This window comes from Mytilus edulis, chromosome 5 (genome assembly GCF_963676685.1).
Source record: "Mytilus edulis chromosome 5, xbMytEdul2.2, whole genome shotgun sequence".
NCBI lineage: Eukaryota > Metazoa > Mollusca > Bivalvia > Mytilida > Mytilidae > Mytilus > Mytilus edulis.
In genome coordinates this window covers 86,716,797-86,744,474 of record NC_092348.1, presented here as the reverse complement: position 1 = coordinate 86,744,474, position 27,678 = coordinate 86,716,797, and the positions used below count along the sequence as shown (strand labels likewise).

Sequence of the window (27,678 nt, the reverse complement as noted above, 5' to 3'; positions counted from 1 at the left end):
AAGACGAATAAGGTGGGTACACTATATGTTTCCCGAAAACGCATAGCCTTTTTGTTGGTGGACTATCAGTCCCGAGGATATCATCAACTCAATTGTCAGTATTTTGGTACTGACATGTATTAGAACAAACTCTCTATAAAAGACGGACGAAAGATACCAAAGGGACAGTCAAACTCATAAATCTAAAACAAACTGACAACGCCATGGCTAAAAATGAAAAATGTCCGATGATAAATTTTGAAATTTTAACGATACAAAGTTCCAACTCCCTCTGCACATTTTTGACGAAGTTTAAGTAATAAAAAGCGCTTCGGACGTATACAATTTATGTTTTGTTTACATTTTTTGGTAAACTGTATTATTTAATCAACAAGAAAACAAGGAATAAGGCTTTTAGAATAAAGAAAAACGATTCTGTATTGCATGTAATGTTTTCTATAATGGAATTTATAAACTGATATTACATATAATGACTCAAATGACAACCTAATTTTGAAATTAAAATAAGGATGTATATATCTTTTGGCTGAGATAGCAGCTTAGTATATCGAATCAATGGTAAAACAAATATGAAAATCGTCGTTGCACGAAATTAATTGATCACAGCTTATTACTAAATCATAGTTTTGGTAGAACTGCACTTTTCTAGATGTCTGGAAATTACTTATTTCAACCTGAGATTGATATACTCTATTCGATCGTCTACTTGGTCAATGGGGTCTGAAAAGACAATAAAAGTGCAGCTAATATGACATAAAAAAATCACTGACTAACATTAAAACTCTTCAAATTCGTACTTTATTTGGCCTTTTTAACCTTTTTGGATTCGAGCGTCACAATGAGTCTTTTTTTAGACGAAACGCGCGCCTGGCGTAAATACAAAATTTAATCCTAGTATATATGATGAGTTTATTTATCAACAAAATGTTATGATATTAGCATAAGGTTCCATACAAGGAAATATCTATTTTACAGTTACATCCCAAAACCGGAACTCAATGAAACCTGATGTTAATTAAATACCATCATGCAAATTCAATTGAAGGTTAAAAGACCTAAATTAAAGGGTGAGTTTTTTCTTCCGGTTATTTTGATTAATAGTTTATAAATACCTTTTTTCTTTTCAGTGATTTTTTCACTTTCATTATCCTGTTGTGTGAATGGTTTCATCTGATTATGTGAACTACCAGTAATATTATTTTTTGTGTTTTTACTAGGCTTATCGTGTACTTTAGGCGGCTTTCCTTTAGTTCTATCTTTCAGGAATTTTAAAGAATTGTCATAGTTTGATGTTTCGCTTGTTTCATTGCTTGGCTTAGTCAAAACTTCTCTTGTCCTGGTGGCTGTATTGTTCATTTTAGAGTCCGTCTCTCTCAATGCATTATCAGTTTCACAACTATCATTTTTATCATTTTGATTTCCATTCAGCTTAAAACTCTCAATTGTAAGTTTATCAAGTTTATTTTCGTTTATTTGCAATTTTTCGGAGTCTCTACTCGATGTGTCTGTGTTTGAAATTTCGCAACTGTCATTTTTATCCTTTTGATTTTCAATCCCCTTATTATTCTCGATTGTAAGTTTATCAAGTTTATTTTCCTCTATTTGCACTTTTTCAGAATCTGTACTCGATGTCTCTGTGTTTGACATTTCGCTGCTCATTGCACAATCCCCGTTCGTTTTGATGGTATTTTCACTCAAAGCGTTTTCTACAAAAGAACACTTGGTATCATTTGCTTCACTTATAATTATGTCTTGTGTTTTCTTTTCTGCGTCAAATTGTTCTAGTTCAATGACTACTTGTTTTTCAACATCTTTTTTGTCTGATATTGGTTCGTTGTCGTGTTCACTCTCAAGAATATCAACAGAGTACACATTATCTTTGGCTGTTATTTGCGACTTCAACACTTGTACCCTTGAATTAAAAATTATGATAATAAATATTAAAATTGCAGTAATGATATATATATGTAAGCATTGGTTCAGGTTGATTGTGTTTAAAATCAACTTTAGATACCTAGACTTATACATATAGTTTTACTTTACTATAATAGGATCGTCTACATAGCACTCCAGCAGTCCAGTGGAAAAGGCACACGATCAGTGAATTTTATCGAAATCGAGTAATTAATTTTGCTCTTGTCGTGAAGACTGCATGTTACATAACAATTCCGTAGTGTTATATCCTTAAAAGAGAGACGCTTCATTTGGCGATTCCACTTTTGTATCATTGATATTAAATTTCCCTTTTTTATATAACACTTTATTATTTCGATCAACAGTTACATCTGATTGTCAGGGGATGTGTAATTTGAATAATGAATTAGATTTCGACGAGAAATTCAAACTGGATAGAAAAAGGGTCAGACCTGTAATTTGAACGTTTTTAAAGGTTCGATTATTGAATTTGAATGCATTTAATATTCGAATAGAATTATGACAGCTAGTCCCATGCTGTTGAACTGGTCTTTGAGTATTTTTTTCTTTTCTTCAAAAGATAAGTGAATAGAATTAAAATAACTTGATGTAGTGGTAACGTGCTCTTCGTTGACGGTTTTAAATTAATTCCACCCTGCAAAATATTTCGCAAAAAAACAAACGAAATTTCATTACTTTTATATTTTCTCTCTAATTGAAACTGCGATATTCTATCAATAACTTACCTTCGTTTTTTCTTGAACAGCCCTCTTGGTGTTGGAACTGTAATACAAAAAAGCAGTGATAAAAATCGAATACTCAAACATAAAAGAGGTATAGAAAACCAATCATAAAAAAAAAAAATATTTTGCAGGTTAACTCATTCTATGCTCTGATTGACATTGACAATTATTTGAAGTGTTTTAATTAACAAAACTGTTAAACTTATAGAAAGCAAACCATGGTTTTATGTACGAAAAAACAGAGAGAAACAAGGAGAATCCAAATTATTAGTCAAAGAGAAAAGTGAGTTTTCATGACCGAAGGGAAATTCATAAATAAATAATCGCCAAACCCTTAACAAAAACGTAAGATTTATGATATCAGCTCCACAAAAATTATGTAGTAAAACCAGTTATTCCAGAAAGGACAGTTGTTTCTATTCTATTAGTGACATGTACCCCGTCTAGCAATAAATAAATGTGATTGACAAATGATAGAATACATCAAGAGCATAAGCAATCACTAAAAACATGGAATAGAAAGTAGAAATCTAAAGCAAATTCTTCACAAAGAATTATATAAGAAAGACATCACAAAATACAAGAGAGTGAACAAACAAAAACACAGAAAGCAAAGGCCAGATAAAGAATTGAAAAGTAAGATATCACATAAAACAATACACAGAACAGAAAACTAAAAGCAAGAACATCTACGGAGGGACAAAGATTATCCCAAAGGGTAAGTGGTTCCCAATACGCCCATGACACCGGTCGTGTTTTCCTGACGAGTAAAATTTCCTCGATAGTCGCATTTTCTAATAGACATAAAAGTCAACAGGATGACAGGATTGTGACTACAACAGAGGAAACATCAATTCACCTTTATCCCGAAGAATTGTTAATTCAAACACTTCATATGTAAGCGCCAAATTTATATACAAAAATCAAGGAATCTATATAAAAAATATTCACGACTGGAAGATATCTACCCGATATGCAACTGCTGCTCGAATGTTTTTGACTGTTAAAAGACATATCAACACAAGTTAACTTTTGAAATGTAAATGTGCTGTCAATAAAAATTGTGTTTCTATACAAGTTCTTTCTTTTTTGGAGACATATTACTAGATACTGTGTGGTTTATTACACATAGAATATCTGTTCAGTTCTTAAGACAAAGTATTGTTTATATACGTTGGTCACCATTCTTTCTGATGAAATCATTTTAATTTTAGTTGCTTGTGTATAATTCGGAGTTTAGAATGACGTCCAGTATTACTGAACTAGTATACATATTTGTTAAGGGGCCAGCTGAAGGACTCCTCCGGGTGCGGGAGTTTCTCTCTGCATTGAAGACCCATTGGTGGCCTTCGGCTGTTGTCTGCTCTATGGTCGGGTTGTTGTCTTTTTGACACATTCCCCATTGTTATTCTCAATTTTATTAATCAATTTAGGTCAACATTCCATAGAGGTGTCGACGATATTATCTAACAACTAATTATTAATGAAATAATTAAAACAAAAATACTGATCGTAAAATTTGCAAGATAAAAACTTGACTTATTTTAAGAAACAATAATATAACCTATGATTAGTCATTTAAATACAAATAAAATCATATGATTCTGAAAAGCCTTCAAGGAAAAGCTTTTAAAAAGTAAAATAACAAAAATACCGAACTCCAATGTAAACTTTCTAAATGAAGTATCAATAGAAGAGGACATTGCCATTCAAATTCGACCACCGATTTCATCACATTTTTAAAGATCATCCATGGAAAGCTTACTTTTAGATTTACGTCGTCTATGCACGAGATCATCATAGTTTAGTCCACTACTTCTTTTGATAACTACTTCTTCATATCTATACCTACAAAATTATAATAAAACATTTAAAAACAATGAAAAATTATCATCAGCTATGCAGCATAATCAAATGTACACTTTCTAAACAACTAATCCACATATCTCTTAAGAAATAGCATATGTAATTAAAAATATTTGATTTTAGTTTTTATAATTGAATTATAGATTACAAAACCTCCAAAAAAAGATAAACATACAAAATGATGACAATTAAATTACTGGTTGTTTAATGGTTTCTTCCATTAAACATATTTTTAAATTATAGCAGTATATTGATATTCACGTTTAGAATTTTTCCGTTCATAAATCAGTTCATTTTTATTGTTAAAGAGCTAAAAAAATGGATTGTGAAATATTGTTTTCTATTTATATAACTCATATATTGACAAGATTTGCAATGTAAATGCAATGAAAATTTGACATTTCAAAGATATGTTTATGATCAAGAAAAATGTGTTTTACGTTATGCCTTAAAATGTGTGTCATATACAAAATGTCTATGACTTGTAGCGTTTGAAACAATACAACCTGCAGATCTATCAACGGAAGGTTAACCAGAACACCACTCTACAAGTAGCAGTAACGAACAATACAAAAAACTTCCTTAATTTTGATGAATACCTGTTATCTTCCTTGTTCTTTTGTTTTGCTATAATAATAAAAAGACGTGCTGATTTGTGAACTATTTGATTAACGTTTGAAATAAGTTCACAAATGATATAATACATGGACATAGACTTGAGTTACCCGTTTAATAGATAGTGTATTTATTAGCAATTATATTTGAACAACACAATTGTTTGATAATAATATTCTTAAAATCAATTATTTTACGATAACCAATTATGCAACCTTTTTAATCGCCTTATCATTTTTCTCTTAGTTATCAGAGCATATGCAAAACTGTCTAAAATGCAAGAAGTAAAATTAACTGACAATCCTTAAAAATAAATTTCCGGTATATTGACGTTGCAAACCGACATTAAATTCTGAACATCTAAGTGTATTTTAAAAGCAACACGACTTGTGCCACATGTGGAGCAGGATCTGATTACCCTACAGGAGCACCTGAGATCACCCTCAGTTTTTGATGGGGTTCGTGTTGCTTAATATTTAGTTTTCTATGTTGTGTACTATTATTTTTCTGTTTGTCTTTTCCCGTTTTTTTTTAGCCATGGCACTGTCAGTTTATTTTCGTTTGATGATTTTAACTGTCCCTTTCCTATGCTTCAGGAAATACGATATGCACAGTGCTTTTGGTTGAAGCTTACATACTTTAATGATTTGGTTTACAAACATTTGGTCTCGGGACATTAACATAAGTATCGTAAGTTGTTTAAATGAATGTTGGTCTGCTATTGTATCTGACATTGTTATGACTTCAAACTTGCTTATGATTTCCTGATGAGTTTATTAAGAAAGGATTACTGGAGATGTAGCAAAAGCAGGACATATTTACATATTCAACGCATCTTGCCCACTCCCTTATGGTGCATTTGATAATGACTGTTTTCCTTCCCATATTGTTACCTAAATGTAATAAATGAACTGATCCATCTTCGAATCATTATAACTTTTAATATGAGTGTTTAATGACCAGGAATCTCAATCACTAATGTTTCCTGATTCGTCTCATTTTCATTCGTGGATCAACGTTGTTGATGGAACTGTCGTACAAGTGAGAGGTTTAGCGCTATAAAACCATGTTCAATCCACCATTTTCTACATTTGAAAATGCCTGTACCAAGTCAGGAATATGACAGTTGTTGTCCATTCGTTTTTGATTTGTTTTGTCATTTGATTTTCCCATGTGATTAAGGACTTTTCGATTTGATTTCCCCCTGAGTTCAGTATTTTTGTGATTTTACTTTTTTTGAATCAATGTGTAGTCGTTTATTGAAATAAGGAGTTATCTATCGACATGAAACGACTGTTGAAGGAATAGGGGTTGTTTTAGAAGTTTGATATGATCACATGTATTAGTTATTAAAATTAATACATAAACAAACAAAATGGGGTTTTATTTGAAAGATTCTTGATAGTTATCGATAATATTTGATAACGAAAACAAAGGGACTTTCACTCCAGAAACAATATATTTATTAAAAGTTTATACCATTAACTGGTGATTCATCGATTTCATCGTAGACAACAACACTTTTTATTCTGAAATAATAAAAAAGCCATTAACAGGTAAATCCACATGTTATGTATTCTTCGAAAAAGGTAAGGCGGTTCTAATATTTTCCCTTCATTTTCACTTTATCTATTACAAACAGTCTCTGTATATCACAAGCTTAAAACATCTGAGTTCCTTCACATATTAGTTTCGTCCATTTCTGTCCTTATACATTAGCATTATTGTAACTAACCAAAACATAAATGAAACTAAATAAATCATATTGTTTTAAGATCACAGTTTAACTCATATATCATATCAAGCCATAATCAAACCTGTATAATTCATGCTTTGAAATACTTTCAGAGATTATAAAAGAGGGGTGAAATATACTAGAGGAACATTCAAACTCGTTTGTCAGAAATAAACAGACAACACCATGGCTAAAAAGGAAAAAAGACAAATTGACAAACAATATTACACAAAACACAACATAGAAAACTAAAGACTGAGCAGTACAAACCCCATCATAACCGGGGTGATCTCAGGAGCTACGAAAGGGTAACAGATTCCACATGTTACAACCTTCATATTGCTCATGTTATTATAAATTCGGCAAAAAGTCTATTTTGATAGGTCACATTCGGGAAAAGGGCACATTATTGTAGCAGTATCATAAGAAACATTAAAGTTATGATCTGTGAAACGGATTTTCGATAACGGTCAAAGGACTAGTGATGGCGTCCATGAAACTATCGAAGGGCTGAACTCACCTTCACCACTTGGAAATCTTGATTTAATAACTTACTTGTTAGCAGCTATCCTTTTTCAAGGAAATCTAGATAGGAAATACAAACCTTAGAATATCTTAACAACTGGGAGATCTATATTCCTTATGCAGGCGCTGCTTGGATGTTGCTACACAAAAATGGAAAGTTCACAATTGGGAAGCCGAAATTATTTCTTTTGTCGTAAAGTTTTGTTTTCAACTGACCTTCGTTGTTAATTTCTAGATATAAAAAGTAAAATCACAAAAATACTTAACTCAGAGGAAAATCAATTCGGAAAGTCCATAATCACATGGCAAAATCAAATAACAAAACGCATCAAAAACGAATGGACAAGAACTGTTATATTCCTGACTTGGTACAGGCATTTTCAAATGTAGAAAATGGTGGATTGAACCTGGTTTTATAGCTAGCTAAACCTCTCACTTGTATGACAGTCACATCAAATTCCATTATATTGTCACCGATGCGTGAACAAAACAAACAGACACAATAGGTAAAAATGTCAAAAAATAAGGGTACAGCAGTCAACATTGTGTTATCATCTTAAGTCATGATATGAGACAGACTTACCGCTATCTTTTGTATCCTTTATCTGAAGTTTGATGGGATAGATTCGTTTCATATATTCACCAAGTTTTAAACGATTTAACGAAAGAACATCAACTATACAGCGGAAAGAAAAGTTAAAGAATACTACTGACTTTTTTACTTTCTTCCAAATGACCGTGACAATCTTTATTTCTGTTAAATAAGTGTTTCCCACAAAAAATAATATTAGACTTCGTTGAGCATCTTTCATTGTAAGGTATGCTCTAATAAGAACTTAATTGTTAATAAATTGGAAAGTAAGTGGGTGGATGGTATTTGTGAAAGAACCCCTTCGTAACCTGAGACAACGATGTTGTAGAGCAAAAAATAACAAACTGTAAAACTCAGTTTGGAAAAGGTTTGATCAATCAGATAGACACAAAATTAAATGAATAGACCCTTTTTGTCAAGACTAGTTTGTCTTTTCCGACATATGTTCTACATAGGGTAAAGTGGAGATTTTAATGCACGTTGAACTTGTTTTTAAAAATACACCAGCTTCATACTTATAATTTAGTATGCCAGACGAGCGTTCGTCTACGAAAAACCTAACTGTGGCGCTCATACCAAAACAACTGAAATGCTAAGTGAACAATAAAGTTGAATAGCATCAAACAGAAAATTCCCAAACGTTGTGTCAAATACGGCTGAGGCAATCTTTGCCTCGTGTAAAACAAATTAGAGTTTCGAAAATGTCTTCATTTCACAAAAGTTCCTCCCCTCTAAAATTTACTATCAGTTGAGGAAAAACCAAAGTGGATAGGAAACCTTTGAATAAGGGAATGATAAATGTGCGACCCCAAATATTAAATAAAAATCGTACTTGGACTTTCTTACGGTTGGTTGGTGCTTCTTCGGAGGCGGTTCTCTTTCTAAAATAAAATAAAATAAAATAAAACAAAAAAAATTATTACAAAAAATGAGTGACATATATTGTTTAGGTTATTTTTTGGTCAAATTTCATTAATTGTTCATTTATGCAAATATCGGATAAATAATTAAAACATTAAAATGAGATGGATTTTCTTTAAATGAATTTCGGATTGATTGTATACCAAAATGTTCCTTTCAGACTAAAATTAATTCATCACTTAAAAATCGTAACCATGAAGATAAAAACTCACGTTTCGATCCTCTACATGCAATAAAAACAAAGCCTATGATAGCAGCAACAGCAACAGTACCACAACCAATCACCACTATTTTCATTTCTAGACACAACGTCTGAAGAGAGCATTGTGCTGACGCTGTTTGAACTAAATATAAAAGTATTAATAAATGGTTACATGTCACTCTTATTATGATTTATTCGGGCGGAATATTCATTTCAACTTGTTGCCTCGTCGGCTAAATTGTTTTCAGATTTGTACACAATTGGTTTCCTGTGTTTTGTGGTTCAGAATATTGATATTCATACTGTCTTATGCAAATTACTTTCTTGAAGTTCTTACAGTTCCTACCTGCACAGGATATTTCTTTTAAAAGTCCTCTTATTCCTTTTTAGCTTTTCCCCGATAAAGTAAATAGTCATCCCCTCGGATTAACACTTGTCGGAAAGGACATGAAAGTTATTACTGTACTAATTCCTGTCTGCTTCACCAACTAGACAAAGCAAAAAACAAAACAAAACGAAAAACAGCTCTGTCATTGCTATTAATTTTTATTTTATTCATTACCCTAATTTCATGAAAAACTAATAATTGAAACCTCAGATCGAAACATGAATTTCCCAAATGAGGAAATATAGTTCTTCACTCAAACCAAACTGTTTTATAAATAATGATATTTTCTTAAGTATTGACTAAATGAATTTTATTACGTGATATACTAAATTAAATTATATTTGTCATCAAACTGTACTTACATGTTGTATTCATGAATAAAATAGTCTGGTCTTGTAACTTCATGAGTGAATTTAAGCCATTTTGATTTTTATCTCCAATTGATACTGCAAATCATATCAATTCAATGAATGTGTGTATTTACTTTTATTTTGAAAAAGAAGTCAGGACATAATTTCCTGTTAGTGTGTATTTTAGTCAATTGAACCAGACATCGGTCTAGTCAAAACTCCCATGTTGTAAATCAAACTGAAACTTTTATTCAAAAGATAAATCAAATATTCCGAGAACTTTTGCGTTTAATAAACCAAATACCTTCAAAGGAGAAACTTAGGATATGATACACACCGATTTGATTTTAGCAGAGTTTTTAAATATATTTGTAGCAGGGGATATCAAACAAAAGAAACATGTCTTGTTTGCAAAAACGAATGGTGAAATACCAAATAGAGGCGTGTTTAAAGCAGTCGCAAAACATTTTCTTTGACTGTTGACAAAAATATTAAAAAAATCCAGAAATTTGAACCCCACAATTTACAGGAATAATTTCATGACTCTGTACATCCCGTTATTGTGTTATTATTCTACGATATTTTTGTATGATTGTCTTTCATTTTTGCTAATTTGCTTTGTCTTTATGCCTTTTTGTGCTTATTTGTTAGATAATTTGATGCGACTATCATTAAAAGTGAGAGGTTTAGCTAGCTACAAACCAGGTTTAATCCACCATTTTCTACACAAGAAGGTGTCTGTACCAGGAAGATGACAGTTGTTATCCATTCGTTTGATGTGTTTGAGCTTTAGATTTTGCACTTGATTAAGAACCTTCCGTTTTAAATTTTCCTCGCTCGGAGTTCATTATTTTTGTGAAAAGTAAAATCACAAAAATAATGAACTCCGAGGAAAATTTAAAACGGAATTGACAAAAAAAATATTTCTATGTAAATATGCTATTGTTTTGTTTATCATTGAAGATAACAAATCCCCATTGCCAACGTCGAAAAGAATAACGTTATGACCTTTGAAAGGCGTAATTGACCTGTCAAATAATATATGTAAATGTCGTAATTTCGTAAATCATTGCAGGTGAGGACAACCAAATTACATAAAATCATTACAGAAATCGTACATCTGTTTCGTCTACATAATACAAATCAGTGACACTCGAACCAAGGAGTTAAAAAGATCAAATTAAAGTTGAAGAGCATTGCGGACCAAATTTCCAAAAGTTAAATTAAAAACAGCTACGATAATCTATTCTAAGAGTAGAACATAATTGGTATTGCTATTACTGTGGGTACATTATAATACGTTGGATATTAATTTTCGTGCATTTCGTAGGTGAAGTTGAACCACGAAATAAAATTTTCAACTAAAGACAAATTTCCGACCAGCTTGTATGCAATTTCGGCAGAACCACGAAATTAAATATTCACTTAATCCACGATGGAAAATTGGTCCACACGAAAATAAGTAAATCCACGGTATTATTGTTGTTAAGGTGGTACCTAACACTACAGGGAGATAACTCTCTAAAATCAGCTGAACGTTTTAATTACGTTGTGTAGTAAAAGGAATATTAAGCTTCTCAATGATCAAAATTTGTGTTTGTCAAACTGCTATATAACCAATGTAATTTTTCTGACAAAACGGTTGGTTCAAAATTTTTGAAATTTTATTTTTTTGTTTAAGGGTCAAAGTAAACACTTTTACAAAATTTTATGAAAACTAAACGAGCCAAATTAATTTTATTAAAAGTGTTGGGTACCACCTTAACATTATTTTTTTTACCTTTTACGTTTTATTTCATTTGGACAATTTGAATTTTGAAACCGAAAACTGATATTAATTAAAGTTTTATCAACAGGAACTTTTTTTTTCACAATAAAATTGTCGTCTGAAAAACATTCATTATTTGTATCGTGAACTACATTAAAAAAAATGTATCTTTTAAATTATGCGTTGTATATAGTTTTACTACTTACTTTTTATACTGTAAATAATACCAATTATTTGAAAGATATTCCTTTCACTAATCGTCGTCATTTTAAACTAACTTTTTATTTTACGGAGAAATACTCAAAAGAATTTCGAAAGTTTACAGGGAAGTTAAGCTTACTGTCATTTCAACAATATCAACTCAAGTTATAAACAATTTTGTGAACTTATGATAAAATAATAATATTCAATAATAGGAGTTATTAGACCACGGTGATCCGGCTTTGTTCGGTGGAGAAAAATAGGTACACAATTAGACGTAACATTGTTCAAAAGATGTACATCGTGTAGTTGTTTGTTGCATTATTTTTCATTGCGTGTCTTTATTGTCAGTGTCATTAAGCTATTTAAACTATCAGTAATTTTGAAGATTGTGTTTCAAATGTTTACCATAGTGTCTTTTGTTTTAAATGCAATGATTTCAGAAACAAAATATTGATGAAATGTAACAGGGTCAAAATTATTAAAATACTTTCAAATGACTGTTGTAAATGAATATTTATCCAAAAATATCATATACTTAATCATTTTGTTCTCTATGAATCTATTGATTAAAATCGCTAATCGTTGCTTTTGAAGAAATCTAAAAAAAACCACATATTGCATCGAAGTTGAAATGTATCCAGAAGACTACATACAGGTTAAATCCCTGCAAAATTTACTTTTTGGTTATGTTTACATTTTGGTGAAAGACTTGTAAGATTGTATGCTTTTTATACTGCTTTTTGTTTTGTTTTATATAAATACTAAATATAAGCCAACATCTGACTTAAATTTGAGTTTGAGGAAAAAGACTAAGATAGTTTTTTTCATATACCTCGTCACATGAAACAGCACACGGTGGGCTGAAATATTATGCCAAAATTTTAGCCAATGGTGTAAACTGAATATAACGCTGCCGTACAAACATAATACGCTTTAAAAAGTGAAACGTCTTTAAACTAGTGAAAGAGATCTTAATTCAAGTTGTGTTCGATCCTAGTTGTCCTGATTTTGTATTATGATAACTCGATCGTAACAGGAATGGAGGGGGATGGGTCATCGGATTATCAACCAAACAAGAATGACCAACTGGTGCAATACAAACGGCTAAAGCACATGTTTATACAATGAAAATGTAACAAATCACCAATTTCAATGGAAGGTGTTGACAGTATGTTGCAAATTTGTCAGTTGTCGGTTGTAATTAACGATGAGTCGTTTCCGTACACATGTGTTTAACAATTTACATAGATATTGTTATAATGTACAAATCGTGTAAGATAACTTAGCGATAATGGTTTCGTTTTACGTTATAATTATATTAAGAGAGACTTTCAAACCGACCTCTAACCATTAGCAAACTAATCCTGTCACAGTTGTTAGTGTTGATATACATTCGACATTTTTACCAATTTCTGATAACATTTTAATTAATAAGTTAATCTTGTCATCCTCATGTATTAGATTATCTATCTAGACTAATGCGGTACTCATCACTACTACAGAGTTATGAGGAAAAATGACTGAAATTGACACAACATTATGTGTCGAGGTCATTACTATCATCTGGTTGACCGATATGATATAATGTGATGGTGTGGCAACACAATAGCTTTTTTATGCGGTTTTTGATCCTTAAAACTAATATAGTCGTGATCTGTAATTTCATCGATTGTGTCCTGTTCCTGATTGTGAATTCGTAATTAGTAGTTTGTACGATTCCCTTAGTTTTAATTAGGGAGGGCAACGAGTACTTGCTTGGAAGGCTTAGAACTCGCTTGAAAGTCGAGTACTAGAGTACAATTTCAGTACTCGAATTCTGGTATGCCGTTAATAAATCTTGAGGTATTTCTTCTTATATTTTCCTTTGCTTTAGTCCCCTATGAAATATCTTTCGTAATATCTATTCACAACGTTAATATGTTTATCTTGAGACTATATAGTGTATAACTTAGTCGCATGTTTATCTATAATCGCAAAACTTGTTATAACAGTACAAGCAGAGTCTATTCCCTCAGAATGTTTTTTTAATGTGAGGGAATTCTTGTATGAAGATGTGGTCAGATCAAGAACAAAGTTGTAGTGCCCAATGGGGATCCCTACACAACTTTGTAAACGAGTTAACACTTTCATGAAAGTAATAACTCACAAGACCTAAATTTACTACTGTTTGTTAATCAAGACTTTTTTTGTTAACGTGATTGATATGAGATCTACATTTAATGTAATAAATGTTTAATTGAAACTTCATAATTGTTTAATTGAAACTTCATAATTGTTTAATTGAAACTTTATAATTGTGTAATTAATAATTCAATTTCGTTTCGTATATGTAATTTGAATTTCAATATTTTGTTGACAAATTATGAGACAAGTCATAATATAAAAAAAAACTATCTCCACATAAACAGATATATAATGTTTTACAAAAGTCAGACTTAATGAACATATTGATGGTTTAATTGGCATGTTTTGATTTTGTTCATAAAAACACAAACGATAATTGCTATAATGATAGGTTTTTTCATAAAAGCCTGGTCCGTTATTAATTGTTCTGGTGACACAAAATAGGACGAGCGATACACATACAAGTATCAATATTTACAGTTTGCGTTCTGAAACAATACGTATGTCTGTCGTTAAGAGGTCCAGCGATGTTATCATATTGTATAACGTTTATGAAAGGTAATAACCAAAATATCACATCCCAACAAAAAACAAAATTTGTCCCTAGATGTTACAGATTTATTGAAGTACTCGAGTACTCGCGATTATCATGGCTGAGTATACTCGAGTATTGAATTTCAGATTTTTTGACATCCCTAGTTTCTATCTATTTCCTCGATTAGTCTCTACCTAATCGATTTGTTAGATTTGAATATCGGTAAAATGTTGACACCTCATTTATTCTTTACAATAACATTTTCCGTAACAGGACACGAAATAAGAAATCTGAGACACCTTTTTTTCTACCTTGTATTATTTGCTTATTTATGGAAATTAGAACTATTTTCTCAAAAACTGAAAGTACTGAAACAAAAATAGGAAGCTTAAAAAAAAAATCAGATTTCTTCATATATGTCTCGTTTTTAATATTTCCTTATCATATTGTAAGAATAAAACAAAAGTGTTATTTAACAAGGTTATAATCGGTTCTTTCTTGTAGTGTCTCATCTGTCTTTATATCTCACGTGATGATACAGATAGAACATTTCAAACATAAACTGTGGAATATTTGTAAGAAAAAAAACGTGGGCTACCTTAAATATAGCATTTTACAAGGAAAAGCCCAAAGTTTGAAATGTTATCAAATCACAAGACTTAATCATTAAGAATGATACTCTATATTTCAAAGTCGAATTTTCTTAATATTAATAAGGCGAATTTTCTTAGTATTATTGAGTCTAGGTTCTGAAAGGTACAAAATTATCGTGATTATATGTTTATTACTCACAAAAATACAATACGCTAAAGCTTCTCATTAGCTATGAAGCCAGGTGCTACCAACTATTTTCTTTTGCAAAATGTATGTACCAAGTCATGAAAACAAGTGGTGGTTTTCATGCGATCCGTTGGTTGATATTTGTTTCGATTGATTTTGTTAGCTTTAATTAACTCCCCTCTTTTTGAATTTACTTAGGATTTTTTTTTAAATTTTTTTATGCAAGTGATAATTTTAGTAAATACCGTGCACTTTATTTATTTTTGTGCTGACATGCATTATCATTGATATGATTATATTTATAAATTAACTGTTTACCAAATTAAAATTTTTTGAAATACTACGGCTTTTCTACCTCAGGCATAGATTACCTTAGTTGGATTTGGCAAAACTTTTAGGAATTTTGGTCCTCAATGCTCTTCAACTTCGTACTTTATTTGGCCTTTTTAACTTTTTTGGATTCGAGCGTCACTGATGAGTATTTTGTAGACGAAACGCGCGTCTGGCGTATATACAAAATTTAGTCCTGGTATCTATGATGAGTTTATTAATAACATATCACTAGTTTTCGTAAACAAAGCTCCAATAGATTATAATCAGTAAGGTCATGATATACATAATAATGTAATGATATTTATTGTAAATGCAACCATAAAAATTATGCAAGCTTCAAGTTTACATATAGGGCTTCGTCAGTATCATTATCGTCTTTTTCTTTTGACTCTGAAATATAGTTAATACATAATCAAAACTTAATCTAAATCTTAAAATAAGATATGGTTGGCGCAAACGTTGCAGACACAATAAATATTATTATTAAAAAGACTGTATAACATTTTTATATTGAATATATGACCATCGACGTTTTACGACACCAAACGTGCAAAAATAAAAGAAATCAGAAAAGCACGTTATGACGAGAATACGTTAACCTTGGTCTTTACGATAATCATTTTACAAGGGGATCCATGTAAAGTCACCTTAATAGACTTGTACTATTATAAAAGAATTTTATATATTGTATAACAACTTATCAAGGAAACCATGTTTACAATTTCCTGACAATCTGAACAACTGACATGATTTATTATAGCAAATGCATATTCCATCCACTTAGACAATTTTGTCGATAAAATGGTTTAACATGTACCATTTTAATAGGCCATTTAGTATTTGCCACTTATAAAGCCCACAATAGATATACGAAACAAAAGAATAAAGTTGATATAGTCAACCGATTAAATTTGCTAAGAAATTAGCTTTCTGTGTTGTGTTTTGTGTTTTATGTTCTGATATTTGTCTTTTTGTAGTGTTTGTTTATGTCATTAAATTGTTAGTTTAATTTAAACTTAAGAGTTTCAATATCCCTTTGGTATTTTCACCTTTCTTTTACAAGAAAATTTAAACTTACCATTTGATTGTTTACTTGCAAGTTCCTTATTCTTCATACTGGTATACTCATTATCCTTCATACTTGAACTCTCCTTATTCTTGAAACTTGTTTCCTCCAAACACTTAGGTTTCATGGTAATATACTCGCTTGGTTCATGAACAATAGCTTTGCAGCTTGTGTTTAACTTGCTATTTGAGGTCGCATCATCGTATACAATAATACTTTCATTCCTATACCCTCTCTTTGGAAGTGGTATTTCATCCTTAGACAAACTTGTTTTAACGTCCGATGTAATCTCTGTATTATCATAGTGATCGGGGTTTGAAGAATTTGTTGAGTATAGGTTTTCATGAGTGCCCTTTGGACCGCTAGTTGTCAGTATTTCCATCCTGTTTGCCAAAATAAACACATGTTTTAGTTGATAGATTTTGTGCATATGGCTGTAATATATAACATTACACGACTGTTTATCTGAATACATTGAAATCATACGAATTAACCTTGATAACGAGAAGAAGTTATGCATACACAAAAAAGCACACAAACCTACCAGTAAAGATAAAACAACAAAAATGACAACTAGTGGTAACAACGGTTGGTGTATTCATCGCAAAACATTCGTTGGTAAAGCAAACAATGATCGCTGTTTTTATTTGTCTTAGGATCAACTACATCTAACTAGTATTAATAAGTATTTAAAAAAAACCAGTTATACTTCAATTGTTTATTGTATGTATTGAATGTGTCAATTAAATCCAAAACATTGCTATATTTCATGTTTGCAAACTAGTCTTCACTGATCAAATACAATTTTAAAGGTTCACTTTTATATCATTACTCACCTTTTCGCAACTTTGGAAGACTTTTTGCGGAAAAATGCTGAAAATAGTTTTAAAATATTGAAAAAGGGTGGACTGGAAAATAGTATATTATGCGCGGATTAGCGTGGGAATATGCTTCAATCCGAGCTATATTAACAACCATAACATAGAAATTCATTCTTTTGTCAATACCTTATATTAACCATCCTATCAGGTCATTTCAAAAGAGGACAATGTAACAAATAAGTTTATGACAGGACATTTTTGTATCATGATAATGTTCCTACAGATATTTTTTTTTAGATTTTTTAATCATTTCCTCATACTGTTTATATTTAAAAACATAAATGTATAAAGACTTCAAGGGGTTAAATAAAACCAACGGTATTACGATTTGAGCAAACCTTTGAAAATAGCACATAGCTTTGCCTTGATTGACAATGTTTTTTCGGGTACCAATCTAATACATCACCTGTTCAGCTCTATGTTATTCAATTTATAATTCTGTTGTTATTGTCTTCAAATTTTATATTCAAAGTAAGAAACTATATTGACGTCTTCGTATTTCATAAAGCGCAAAATTGATCAAGCGTCTCCGTAAATGATAAAACTTATATAATATAATCGATGGATTAGACTAAATCATCTTCCTCGTATTAACCAATCAAAACATGACATTTTAACCATGAAATTTAATAAACTAAATAATAGATATTTTATCTTACGTTTTGATTTACTGTTGTGTTTATGTAACATTTCATAACTCTGCCCGGGATTCTTTACACCTACATCCTCATATGCCTCAGGTACATGACTACGCAAAATTGAAAAATAAATAAAGGTTTTTAAAGTTGACGTTGAATGAATTAACGTGTTTAATATTTCATGGTTCTACCTCACTATATACCAGAACCATTCTATTTTTAAATGACTACATTATATTTTCTTCTCACAGAACCCGTGTTCCAAATGAGAAAAGTCGATTCAGTTTCTAGTTGTTTCCTAGTAAATATATATACTGCAGTAGAAATGTTTTGTATCTCTTCGACTATTGTGATGATTGGTCAATTTTAAATGTAACGAACAATAAAATATGAAAAAGATAAAACTATGAAAGAACACTCAAGCCACGTATTTAAATACATAGATAAACTCTACATTAATTTTAATAGTTCTAAATTAATCAATAACTTAAGTTTAAATTATTTTTTTACAGCCTTTTTTGTTTGGACGATTCATTTTATTCTTCGTATACTGAAATATCTTTTTTACGTAGAAATATCGTGTAATAAACTTCTGGATGCAATTTCAATATAATGTTTCTCATACTATTCATTCAAATTATACAATAAAATATGCATTGAAGACCTGTTGGTGACCTTCTGTTGTTGTTTTTTTCTATGGTCGGGTTGTTGTCTCTTTGGCACATTCCCCATTTCCATTCTCAATTTTATATATCATCTGCTGAGTTTTGACCTTTGTAACAGTTTAGAAGCTTACCAGTTAACAATTTTCTTCTTCTTTGCTTTCTTTTCTTTTCTTTCTTTCTTTGCTGTGTGAATATGAAGAAGAAGTAATCAAATTAACTGATATCCTGATGCAGATTTATATAAGAGTACTAGTGACTTTTTGGGCCTTTTATAGCTTGTTGTTCGGTGTGAGTCAAAGCTCCGTGTTGAAGGTATAATGGTTAACTTTTATAAATTGTTTCTTTGATGGAGAGTTGTCTCATTGGCACTCATACCACATCTTCTTATATCTATATTATACTTTATTCGAATACAGGTACCTATATCAGTGACATAACTCATACCTTGTGTCCATTTTGAATCATCGACCTCATCATAAACTACCGTTCCATCTTCCAGTACACTTCTTACTCTAAAGAAATATATGTGGATTATCTAAGTCGCACGTAACCATTGTTTAAAAAGTCAAATAACAAAAATGCCAAACTCCAAGCAAAATTCAAATCGGAAAATCATTTATCAAAAGACAAAATCAAAAGCTTAAACAAATCAAACGAATTGTAAACGACTATCTTATTTCTGACTTGTTACAGATATTTCCTTTTGAAGAAAATGATGGATTAAGCCTTATGTCATTGCTAGTAAAAACTCTCAATTGCATAAAATTCAATTCGTTTATATACTTATATAACAACAGTGTGTGAAGGAAATAAGCAGATGTATTAATAAAAAATGTACAAAAATAGTTGTACAGCAGTCAATATTGTCTGAAAATCGTAATAACTATGAAAATAATATGTCAACAAAGGCAAAAAAATGCCAACTACCGCCAATGACTTCTAAATAGTATAACAGAAAATGCACAGTTTTATCTCATAATAACAACTCTTCAATAAAACTGGATTATACATGGCATATACCTTGTTAATCTTCTTTCCTTTTGCGTTTCTTTTATTTTGTCACGAGAAGAATCTAGATTAAAAGAAATACAGAAAACCTTTACAATTTTTGAGAAGGATGAATATTAATTCAACGGTTACATGTTTAAATTTATTAAATTTAATCCAACAAACTATCTTGGTATACAACTATTTGTCTTATAAAGATTTACCAAAAGCGCTCGTTGACATCAAGTGTGAAAAATCTATAATTATGCAAGAACGAATTGCAATTTTTCTAAAAAGATAAACTTTGGATTGTACAGGTTGCTCCACATTTGATTGTTTCTTCTTTGCATTCATGATTTGTTTTAAAATGCATTGCATATGCACTTTTGATGCCAAATTCTATAAACAGTAGACTATACCGTTACATCAACAACATAAGTATGCATTATTATCTCCCCTCTTAAAAAAGACCACTTTTTAGTTATATCCTTCATTGTAAAGTTACGTCAATAATGTGCGATTTAATGGCGTCAATTATCAGATATAGGGGAAGGCTGTATCCCTGTACTATGAAAGTTCACGTCTTTGTGATCATCATTATGCAGAATAAACTAAAATGATAATTTTCTTTCGTAGGTACTTAATAACATTTCTTCCCCGATGACAGAAGTGCTGATTATCAATTATAAGAATTAGGTTGATACACTCGGGGACTATATATTAGGTGATAGCATTATGAACAAATGATACTATTATTGTCAACTTTGAGAATGTTTTGGTCATGAATACCTTGGCGACTGAAATCGCCAGTTTCTTACTGGACGATTGCATTAGAAGTAACTGATAATGTAAAATATATTGATACATTTAAGGGCAACTGGGTTGATATCCTCATGTATAAATAGTCATATATACTAATACAAACTAGGCAGATGATACCCATAGTATATAAGTAGTTTTAACAAAGAGTGGGAAAAAATCAAATATACTATCTTTGCTTCAATCACAATCATCTTTAAATAACAGAATAAATGATTTTTTACCCGATGAAGTTTTTTTTTATCAGAAAACTATATGAATACTTCTAAAAGTGTCAACATATCGACAATCATTATCCCTTTTTATTCTAACATGCATAATCATTGAATAAATGTTTGTATTCCCGTTAGCGTAGCTTTATCATAATTCTTTTAATTTCAATTGTGTATAACATTTTATCTTATCTTACTATAATGTATTATTGTATGTACCAGAGCTTCCACAGCGACAAATGACTATCATAGCAACAGCCAGGACGACAACACACACCACAACTCCAGTCACAACGATGATCACAACTTGAAGTTGAAATCCAAGGGACATAAACGAACACAGTAGTGGTTCGTCTGCCGATAATCCTATTAAAAGATAGACATTATTTCATTAAGGCCAATATCAATCAAAATTATAAACTCTCTTGAAAAAGACCCCCTATTAAAAGTATTGTTTCAGTTGACTTATGAGTGTTCCGAAAACTATATGTTGTTTGCATGCACAGTTTGAAATAAAGCCGAGAGCCAATTCCCACAGAAAACAGAAATGCAAATTGACAGTTATACTCAAAGCCTGTCCAGTTTATAGGTTACATGTGAAGCAAGATTTGCTTACCTTTCGGAACTGAGGTCAATTAAAGGTTTTGATGGGGTTCTTGTTGCTCAGTCGTTTGTTTTCTATGTTAAGTCTCAAATACTGTGGTTTGCCTTTTGATCTTTTTTTCTTTTTTCAAATGGCGTTATTAGTCTCAATTATACAGAATGCTCTGAATTTTGTTATGTTATTGTAAGAATTGTATTACTCATCTGGGCCTGGTATGTTTTGTATGGCCTTCTAAGATGTTTACATGACCTGTTTAAAATGTATACCAAGTAATGTTATGTTGTAGTTTAGCAAATGGTTTAGGTAGCAGAAATATACAAATATTCTCTAATGTAATCTACAGTTTGTTTTTATAAATTCTACAACATCTTAAAAGAGGGGCGAAAGATACCGGAGGGACAATCAAACTCATAAATCGAAAATAAAGTGCCATCGCGAACCCCTAAAAAAACTGGGGTGATCTCAGGTGCACCGGAAGGGTGAGCAGATCCTGCTCCACATGTGACATCCCGTCGTGTTGATCATGTTATTACAAACCCGGTAAATACTTTAATTCGGTAGGTCACATTCCTGAAAGGGAAAGGGGATTTTAATTACGACGTAAGGAACATATCCGATATCATCTGAGAAACGGTTATTCAATAACGGTCAACCAACTCGTGGTGGCGTCCGTAGTCCTGTTTGTGATATTATAGGAAATACTATTCATTTGAGTCTGTAACATTATAGAGAAGAATTCCGGATAAAGAATAGACTATGATCCGACATTCAGACAATTTAATAGTTAAGTCGACATTTCAATTGTTATGTTATTTCTTGTTAAATTGTATAATGAATGTTGAAAATTTTATTATCGTTTTCTGTCTTTTGTTGGTTACAAATTAAAGATAATTTTTGGCCGTAATTATGTCCCTTTGGTATCTTTCGCCTTTTTTAAAATAAGATATTAACCTTAAAGCTTGATACATTGTTTTCATTTCATGACTAAAAAGGTATTTTATTATGTATTTCATGCAATACCTGAATGGACCGTTGGCATCTTTCTACTCCAAACATCTACTGTTCCATTGACCGATCCGTAATCGTTATCGATAACATATCTGTAATCCCCCGTGTTAGATACGTTGATCACTAGAACAGTGCCCTCTATCGGTACAATTTTTCTGCGAATCAAGAATGGGATATCCATGTTTTGAGAGAATTTACGGAAGACAAGTTGAATGCCATCACGGTAGAGTTTTTGTTGTGTAGCCATTGGATATGAATAATACGATATCATAATATCATAATTGTATTTGGTGTTTACTATGCTATGTCCGATGACTACAGGATAATCTGTAATATATAACAGATTTGTCGTCGAATCACGATTACACATAAATGATTTTACAGTTACAAATTTTGACGAAAACAAGGTGCAATGGTTAATTAAGGCAAGTATATATGTGCTCAGAATTTGTTATTTTCAAATAGATATCAGAGCGAGTAATATAAGTTTTGTAAACAAAATTGGCATCACCGTCATGCATTAAAACAAAGTTTCTGAAAAGTAGTTTCCTCCTAAATCAATATCAACTAATGTATACATGCTTTTAAGGCATATGGCCTCGATGTCCGAGTAGTATTAATAGTTTATAGTGCCTAACAAGATTTTGTGAGGTAGACGAAATTGACTTTAAAACGATCGTATTGACTTTTGATGTCCAAAAATAGGCAGATCGGACATATTTTGACTTCATATACCTACTACTTAAGTTTGGGAGTTATTGTAATTAACATATTCTAATGAGACTGAATAATGCTTTTTTTTTGTTATGATAAATAATAACTTTACCTGACGTAGCTGTGCGTAAAATGCATTTCGGCATTTCTCTTAAGAAAATGACTTGTTTAATGGAACAAAACGTTTTATTTGTAAACTTTCTCTTTTATCTCCACAATAGGCTTTTAAAAAATAATCTATCAACTGTGTAGTCGGAAAATTTTGTGAAAATAGAAGAAGTGGCAATTCTTACCTTTCATACCTTAACTTTCATTGATAAAACATAATATTGACTCGTCCAGTGTCCAGTTTGAAGGTCATTTTAGTTACCGTACACATGCATGCACGTTCTTATTATCAATAGTCATGTATGAAAAGCATAAACAAGTTTGAAGGTAAACTAATTACAAGTTAATCCAATCAAATTGCGTACGAATTAATAACAATGACCAGTCCACATCATAAAAAATAATAGGGGTAAACTGGGTAGGGAGAAAATGTCAGATATTTTAAGTTCATTATTTTGCAATAACGAATAAAAATTTGTAAACCAAAAGATTTGCTATAATTCCATAAACATGTCGTTCTGTATTGGTATAGTTTTTGGATCTTTTATTTGCGTATTTAAGGCTGTAGAAAGTTTGGGCTTCAAAAGTCAACATAATTATTGACTTTATACAGAAAATTCGCCTTTTTAAAACATTGAATGTTTCAAAAATAATACGCGACAACAAAGTAAAATCATTTTTTAAAACACTGCAAAAATAATCATACAGATTGATGCAGTGGTATTGTCATAAATTGTGTTGGAGTGAACAGTGGTACAGCAAACGTCGAATTCCCTCACACAATGTTATCACACACTATAATTACTATTTCAATAGCATGTCAACACAGGCTCCAATCTTAATTGACAAGCATATTTAGTTTTTTTTTCGCAAATGCATCAAAATCATCTTGAATTGATTTTAGCACTACAGAATAAATGCTGTAAGTGTATTTATAAGGACCAAAATATTCGATCCATTTTTTCAAAATAATTTGTTTTTCAAGATAATATAGATACATGAGAGGAAGTGCAATAGATCTTTCCTTGTTAAATTATTCTCATACAAATTCACATATAAATTTGGACAAACTTTGGGATATGTCTATAAAATCCTAAATCTTAAAAATACATTTATACCTAGATAACACACTAAATATTCAAGTCATTGGGATATTTGTTATAACCATCATATATAAAACGAGTTTTGTCGGTGGTTTTGCATATCATATATACACACAAATGGTAGTGGTCGGTTTCGTGTAATATTTTGCTGAAAATTGAGACTTTTACTTATTTTGTTGCCATAAACAATATTGAAGTGCATATTAGTTCATGCATTTTAAGGACGAAATTATTTAACAACAAAAAACTCAAGCAGGTGATATGACAATCAAGCTGCTTTCTCAATTTTAATTCTTATGACATGATTATGAAGGAAATACGAGCCAAAAATGACACTGATCATCTGAAACTCGAAAAAGGAAATTGAAATTTAAAGAAGGAAATTCACAGTCATGATTACTATAACACTTTTTTTTTATCAAAAGTTTTAATAAGGTAAATAATAATGGGCTGATATGCTATGTTATTACAATCCCGTTCCCTTTTCACGAATGTGACCTTCCGAATTAGGCTATTAATCGGGTTTGTAATAACATAAGCAATGCAACGGGTGCCACATGTAGATCAGGATTGGCTTACCATTCCGGAGCACCTGAGATTACCCCCAGATTTTGGTGGGGTTCGTGCTGCTTAGTCTTTAGTGTTTGATGTTGTGACTGGTGTGCTATTATATTTTGTGTGTCGTTTCCTTTTTAAGCCATGACGTCTTCAGTTTATTTTCGATCTATGATTTTGAATGTCCCTCTGGTATCTTTAGTCCCTCTTTGTTATGTGTCTTTTCATAATGATATGTATATGCTATATAAAAACAATCACACAATGATGTCATAGATGAATCTTAATGTTGACTTAACGTGCGTTTTGTGAATTTATTCATTTGCTTGATATATTTGATGATTTGTTTTCATAGCTGAAACGAAATAAAATAAAGAAGCTAAATATCTCGCTTGAATGTGGTTTAAATACTTTGAATCAATTTCAGATATTGAAATCTTTCGTTTGTCCAGAATTTGATTTATAACCAATAATGATCACATTTGCAATATCCGATGGACTATCAAATGATTTTGAAGTGAATAATTAAATAGTCTTCCTCAATATAGAAGTAAAAACGATCATTCTGCAACAAAAAATACAAAAAGTAACTATGTATAAAAGTGTCAATATATTTTCGCGCAGAGTAGCTTGGGAACAAATAACATGAAAATAAAAGTTCCGTTTGTTCCTTCTCCCTGTGACAATCCAATGGTTGTCACCTTTCAGGTTCGTAGTTTTTTTTTTATCATCGAGATAAATACTAAATGACATTCAAGTAAGTCTTCAAGACGGACATGGTATATGTGTTACAGATATTTTTTCGTTCATTTTATAACATAAATTAGACCGTTAGTTTTCTCGTTTAAATTGTTTTACATTGTGATGTTAGGGACTTTTATAGCTGACTATGCGGTATGAGCTTTGCGTATTGTTGAAAGTCATACGGTGACCTATAGTTGTTAATTTCTCTTTCATTTGGTCTCTTATGGAGAATTGTCTCATTGGCAATCATACCAAATCATCTTTTTTATATGAATATTATTCAGGAATAATCTAATAAATTGTATGTAAAGATATATATATATGGCTTATTAAAAAAATCTGACCTTTAACCTTAAAATCAACAGAAGCAACAGAAGTCTTTGTATTATTGGGATGAGTCACATTGTTCCCGACTGTGCAGTAGTACGTCCCTGTATCCTGATAAGTACATTGTAACAACTTCAGGTAAAAAATGTTGTCAATGATATCTCCCGGGAGGTGTCGAATAACGGTACCACCAACACGATGTTCCCAGTCACTAAACGTATACTTTGCTGGGTTACCCTCCACTTCACAGCTCAAATTGATATTTTGTAACCTGTTGCAGACGTAGGATGGTTGCATATGAATAGTAGGTGGGTCTACAATGGAAAGTAATTTTAAAGGTCTACTGTCCAGCATGATACTGAATACTTTGTTTTATCTATTAACTCTTGCAGAAGTTTTATCTTTTTTTTTTTAAATACTTGACCACATTGATCAATATTTAATGTAAATTAGTGTTAAAAATATTGATACGTTTTGTAGTTGTCATTTATTGTTTCAGCTTCAAATATACAAAACTTTTCACTTCCATGAGTTTGTTTTGGCTTTTTCGTGGGTTTGCATTTATTTTACTTAAACAATAAGCTAAGCAATGCAGTCAACAGAAAACGTCTTACATTTTGGATGCAGCGTTATGGTTTTATGAAACCCAATTTTGTCCTGGCTTGCTGTAGTAATTACTTCTACCCTGCACTTGTAGACATTATATGCATCCGTCTTCTTGACCAGAAACCGAAGAGTATGCTGGTGTATAATATTATGCCTGGAATCGGGTAACAATGTGTCGTTTACATACCATTTAAATGTTCTGGTCTTGTTTACCTCAACAGGATATGAACAAGTTAAATCTACTGTAAAACCAGCAGTTACTCCTGGTGGTACTGCTATCTCTGGTTGCTGTGTCGAGACTATTAAGGTACAAAAAAATATGTAGCAATATTGTTTTTAAAGTTTCTCTATTGATTTTGATTTAAACTGAAATAGATAATGGAAAAGGGGAATGTATCAAAGAAACAATCACCCGACCAAAGAGCAGAAAACAGCCGAAGGTTACAAATGGGGTTTCAAAACAGCGAGAAAATCCCGCACTGACAGGCGGGCTTCAGCTGTTTGTAGCTAATTTTATATCTAATGATGCTAAATTATAAAAACAAAAAATCAACTTTTGTTTTTGCTTTTAAATATTCTTCTTAAGTATTTTTGGAATGAAATTAAACTTCGAGGAATGCAAATGACAGGGTTAATATTCCCATCTTTCAAATCTAAAAATATAGAAATACAAACCCTGAAAGATGCAACTTGCAAATCCTATCACTAAATACACCAAATATATCATTTTCACTATATAATTTCAATAACACATCTTATCGGCGTTTTCGTTGTCAAACTAATGAAAATACAGGAAGTTTGAAGTGAAAGGTATTATATTTAATCATACTACCGATAGTCATAGTCACAGCTATGAGAACGAAAGGCACATTTCTTAAAAGTCTCATTTTCTAATTATAATTACAGTCACCTTTAAACAATCAAATCCAGGAAATGTTTCTCCTGCACTTCGATCTGAACTCTTAAAAAGTTATAACCATACCTGTACAATATAAAAAATATATACATTTGTACATTTAAAGTTTTATCGACTTAAACTCAAAATT

The 27,678-nt window shown here is 31.2% G+C and overlaps 2 protein-coding genes across 3 annotated transcripts; both read right to left on the bottom strand.

The window, feature by feature from the left end:
- Positions 1 to 417: 417 nt before the first annotated feature.
- Positions 418 to 11,987, bottom strand: LOC139524698 (uncharacterized G-patch domain protein DDB_G0278987-like). Of its 2 annotated transcripts, none has more exons than XM_071319708.1 (9): positions 11,826 to 11,987; positions 9,124 to 9,255; positions 8,823 to 8,871; positions 6,618 to 6,667; positions 5,123 to 5,150; positions 4,423 to 4,505; positions 2,661 to 2,697; positions 1,113 to 1,912; positions 418 to 720 (listed from the first exon to the last, which is right to left on the bottom strand). In XM_071319708.1, exons 1-9 carry the CDS (start codon positions 11,884 to 11,886, stop codon positions 665 to 667), a joined length of 1,296 nt encoding a protein of 431 aa, XP_071175809.1. In that variant the 5' UTR covers positions 11,887 to 11,987; the 3' UTR covers positions 418 to 664. The 2 variants fall into 2 exon arrangements, with proteins under 2 accessions (XP_071175809.1, XP_071175810.1); XM_071319709.1 differs by lacking the exon at positions 11,826 to 11,987 and adding an exon at positions 9,864 to 9,964.
- A 3,799-nt stretch (positions 11,988 to 15,786) lies between these two features.
- LOC139524696 (uncharacterized) lies at positions 15,787 to 27,474 on the bottom strand. The gene is made up of 12 exons (XM_071319705.1): positions 27,308 to 27,474; positions 26,641 to 26,931; positions 26,044 to 26,340; positions 22,488 to 22,802; positions 21,083 to 21,229; positions 19,866 to 19,917; positions 19,290 to 19,357; positions 18,977 to 19,028; positions 18,202 to 18,290; positions 17,498 to 17,534; positions 16,674 to 17,044; positions 15,787 to 15,985 (listed from the first exon to the last, which is right to left on the bottom strand). Exons 1-12 carry the CDS (start codon positions 27,357 to 27,359, stop codon positions 15,921 to 15,923), a joined length of 1,836 nt encoding a protein of 611 aa, XP_071175806.1. The 5' UTR covers positions 27,360 to 27,474; the 3' UTR covers positions 15,787 to 15,920.
- Positions 27,475 to 27,678: the final 204 nt, after the last annotated feature.

Coding starts and splice junctions, on each gene's coding strand:
- LOC139524696 (XM_071319705.1), bottom strand. CDS start 27,359: ATGATATATTTGGTGTATTTAGTGATAGGATTTGCAAGTTGCATCTTT. Junction 17,535..18,201: donor ACACAACAGTAAATCAAAAC/GTAAGATAAAAT, acceptor AACTATTTTCAG/CATTTTTCCGCAAAAAGTCT. Junction 15,986..16,673: donor TGCAAGTAAACAATCAAATG/GTAAGTTTAAAT, acceptor ACTATATTTCAG/AGTCAAAAGAAAAAGACGAT.
- LOC139524698 (XM_071319708.1), bottom strand. CDS start 11,886: ATGACGACGATTAGTGAAAGGAATATCTTTCAAATAATTGGTATTATT. Junction 6,668..8,822: donor CCAACCGTAAGAAAGTCCAA/GTACGATTTTTA, acceptor TTATTATTTCAG/AATAAAAAGTGTTGTTGTCT. Junction 2,698..4,422: donor TAGACGACGTAAATCTAAAA/GTAAGCTTTCCA, acceptor TTTGTATTACAG/TTCCAACACCAAGAGGGCTG.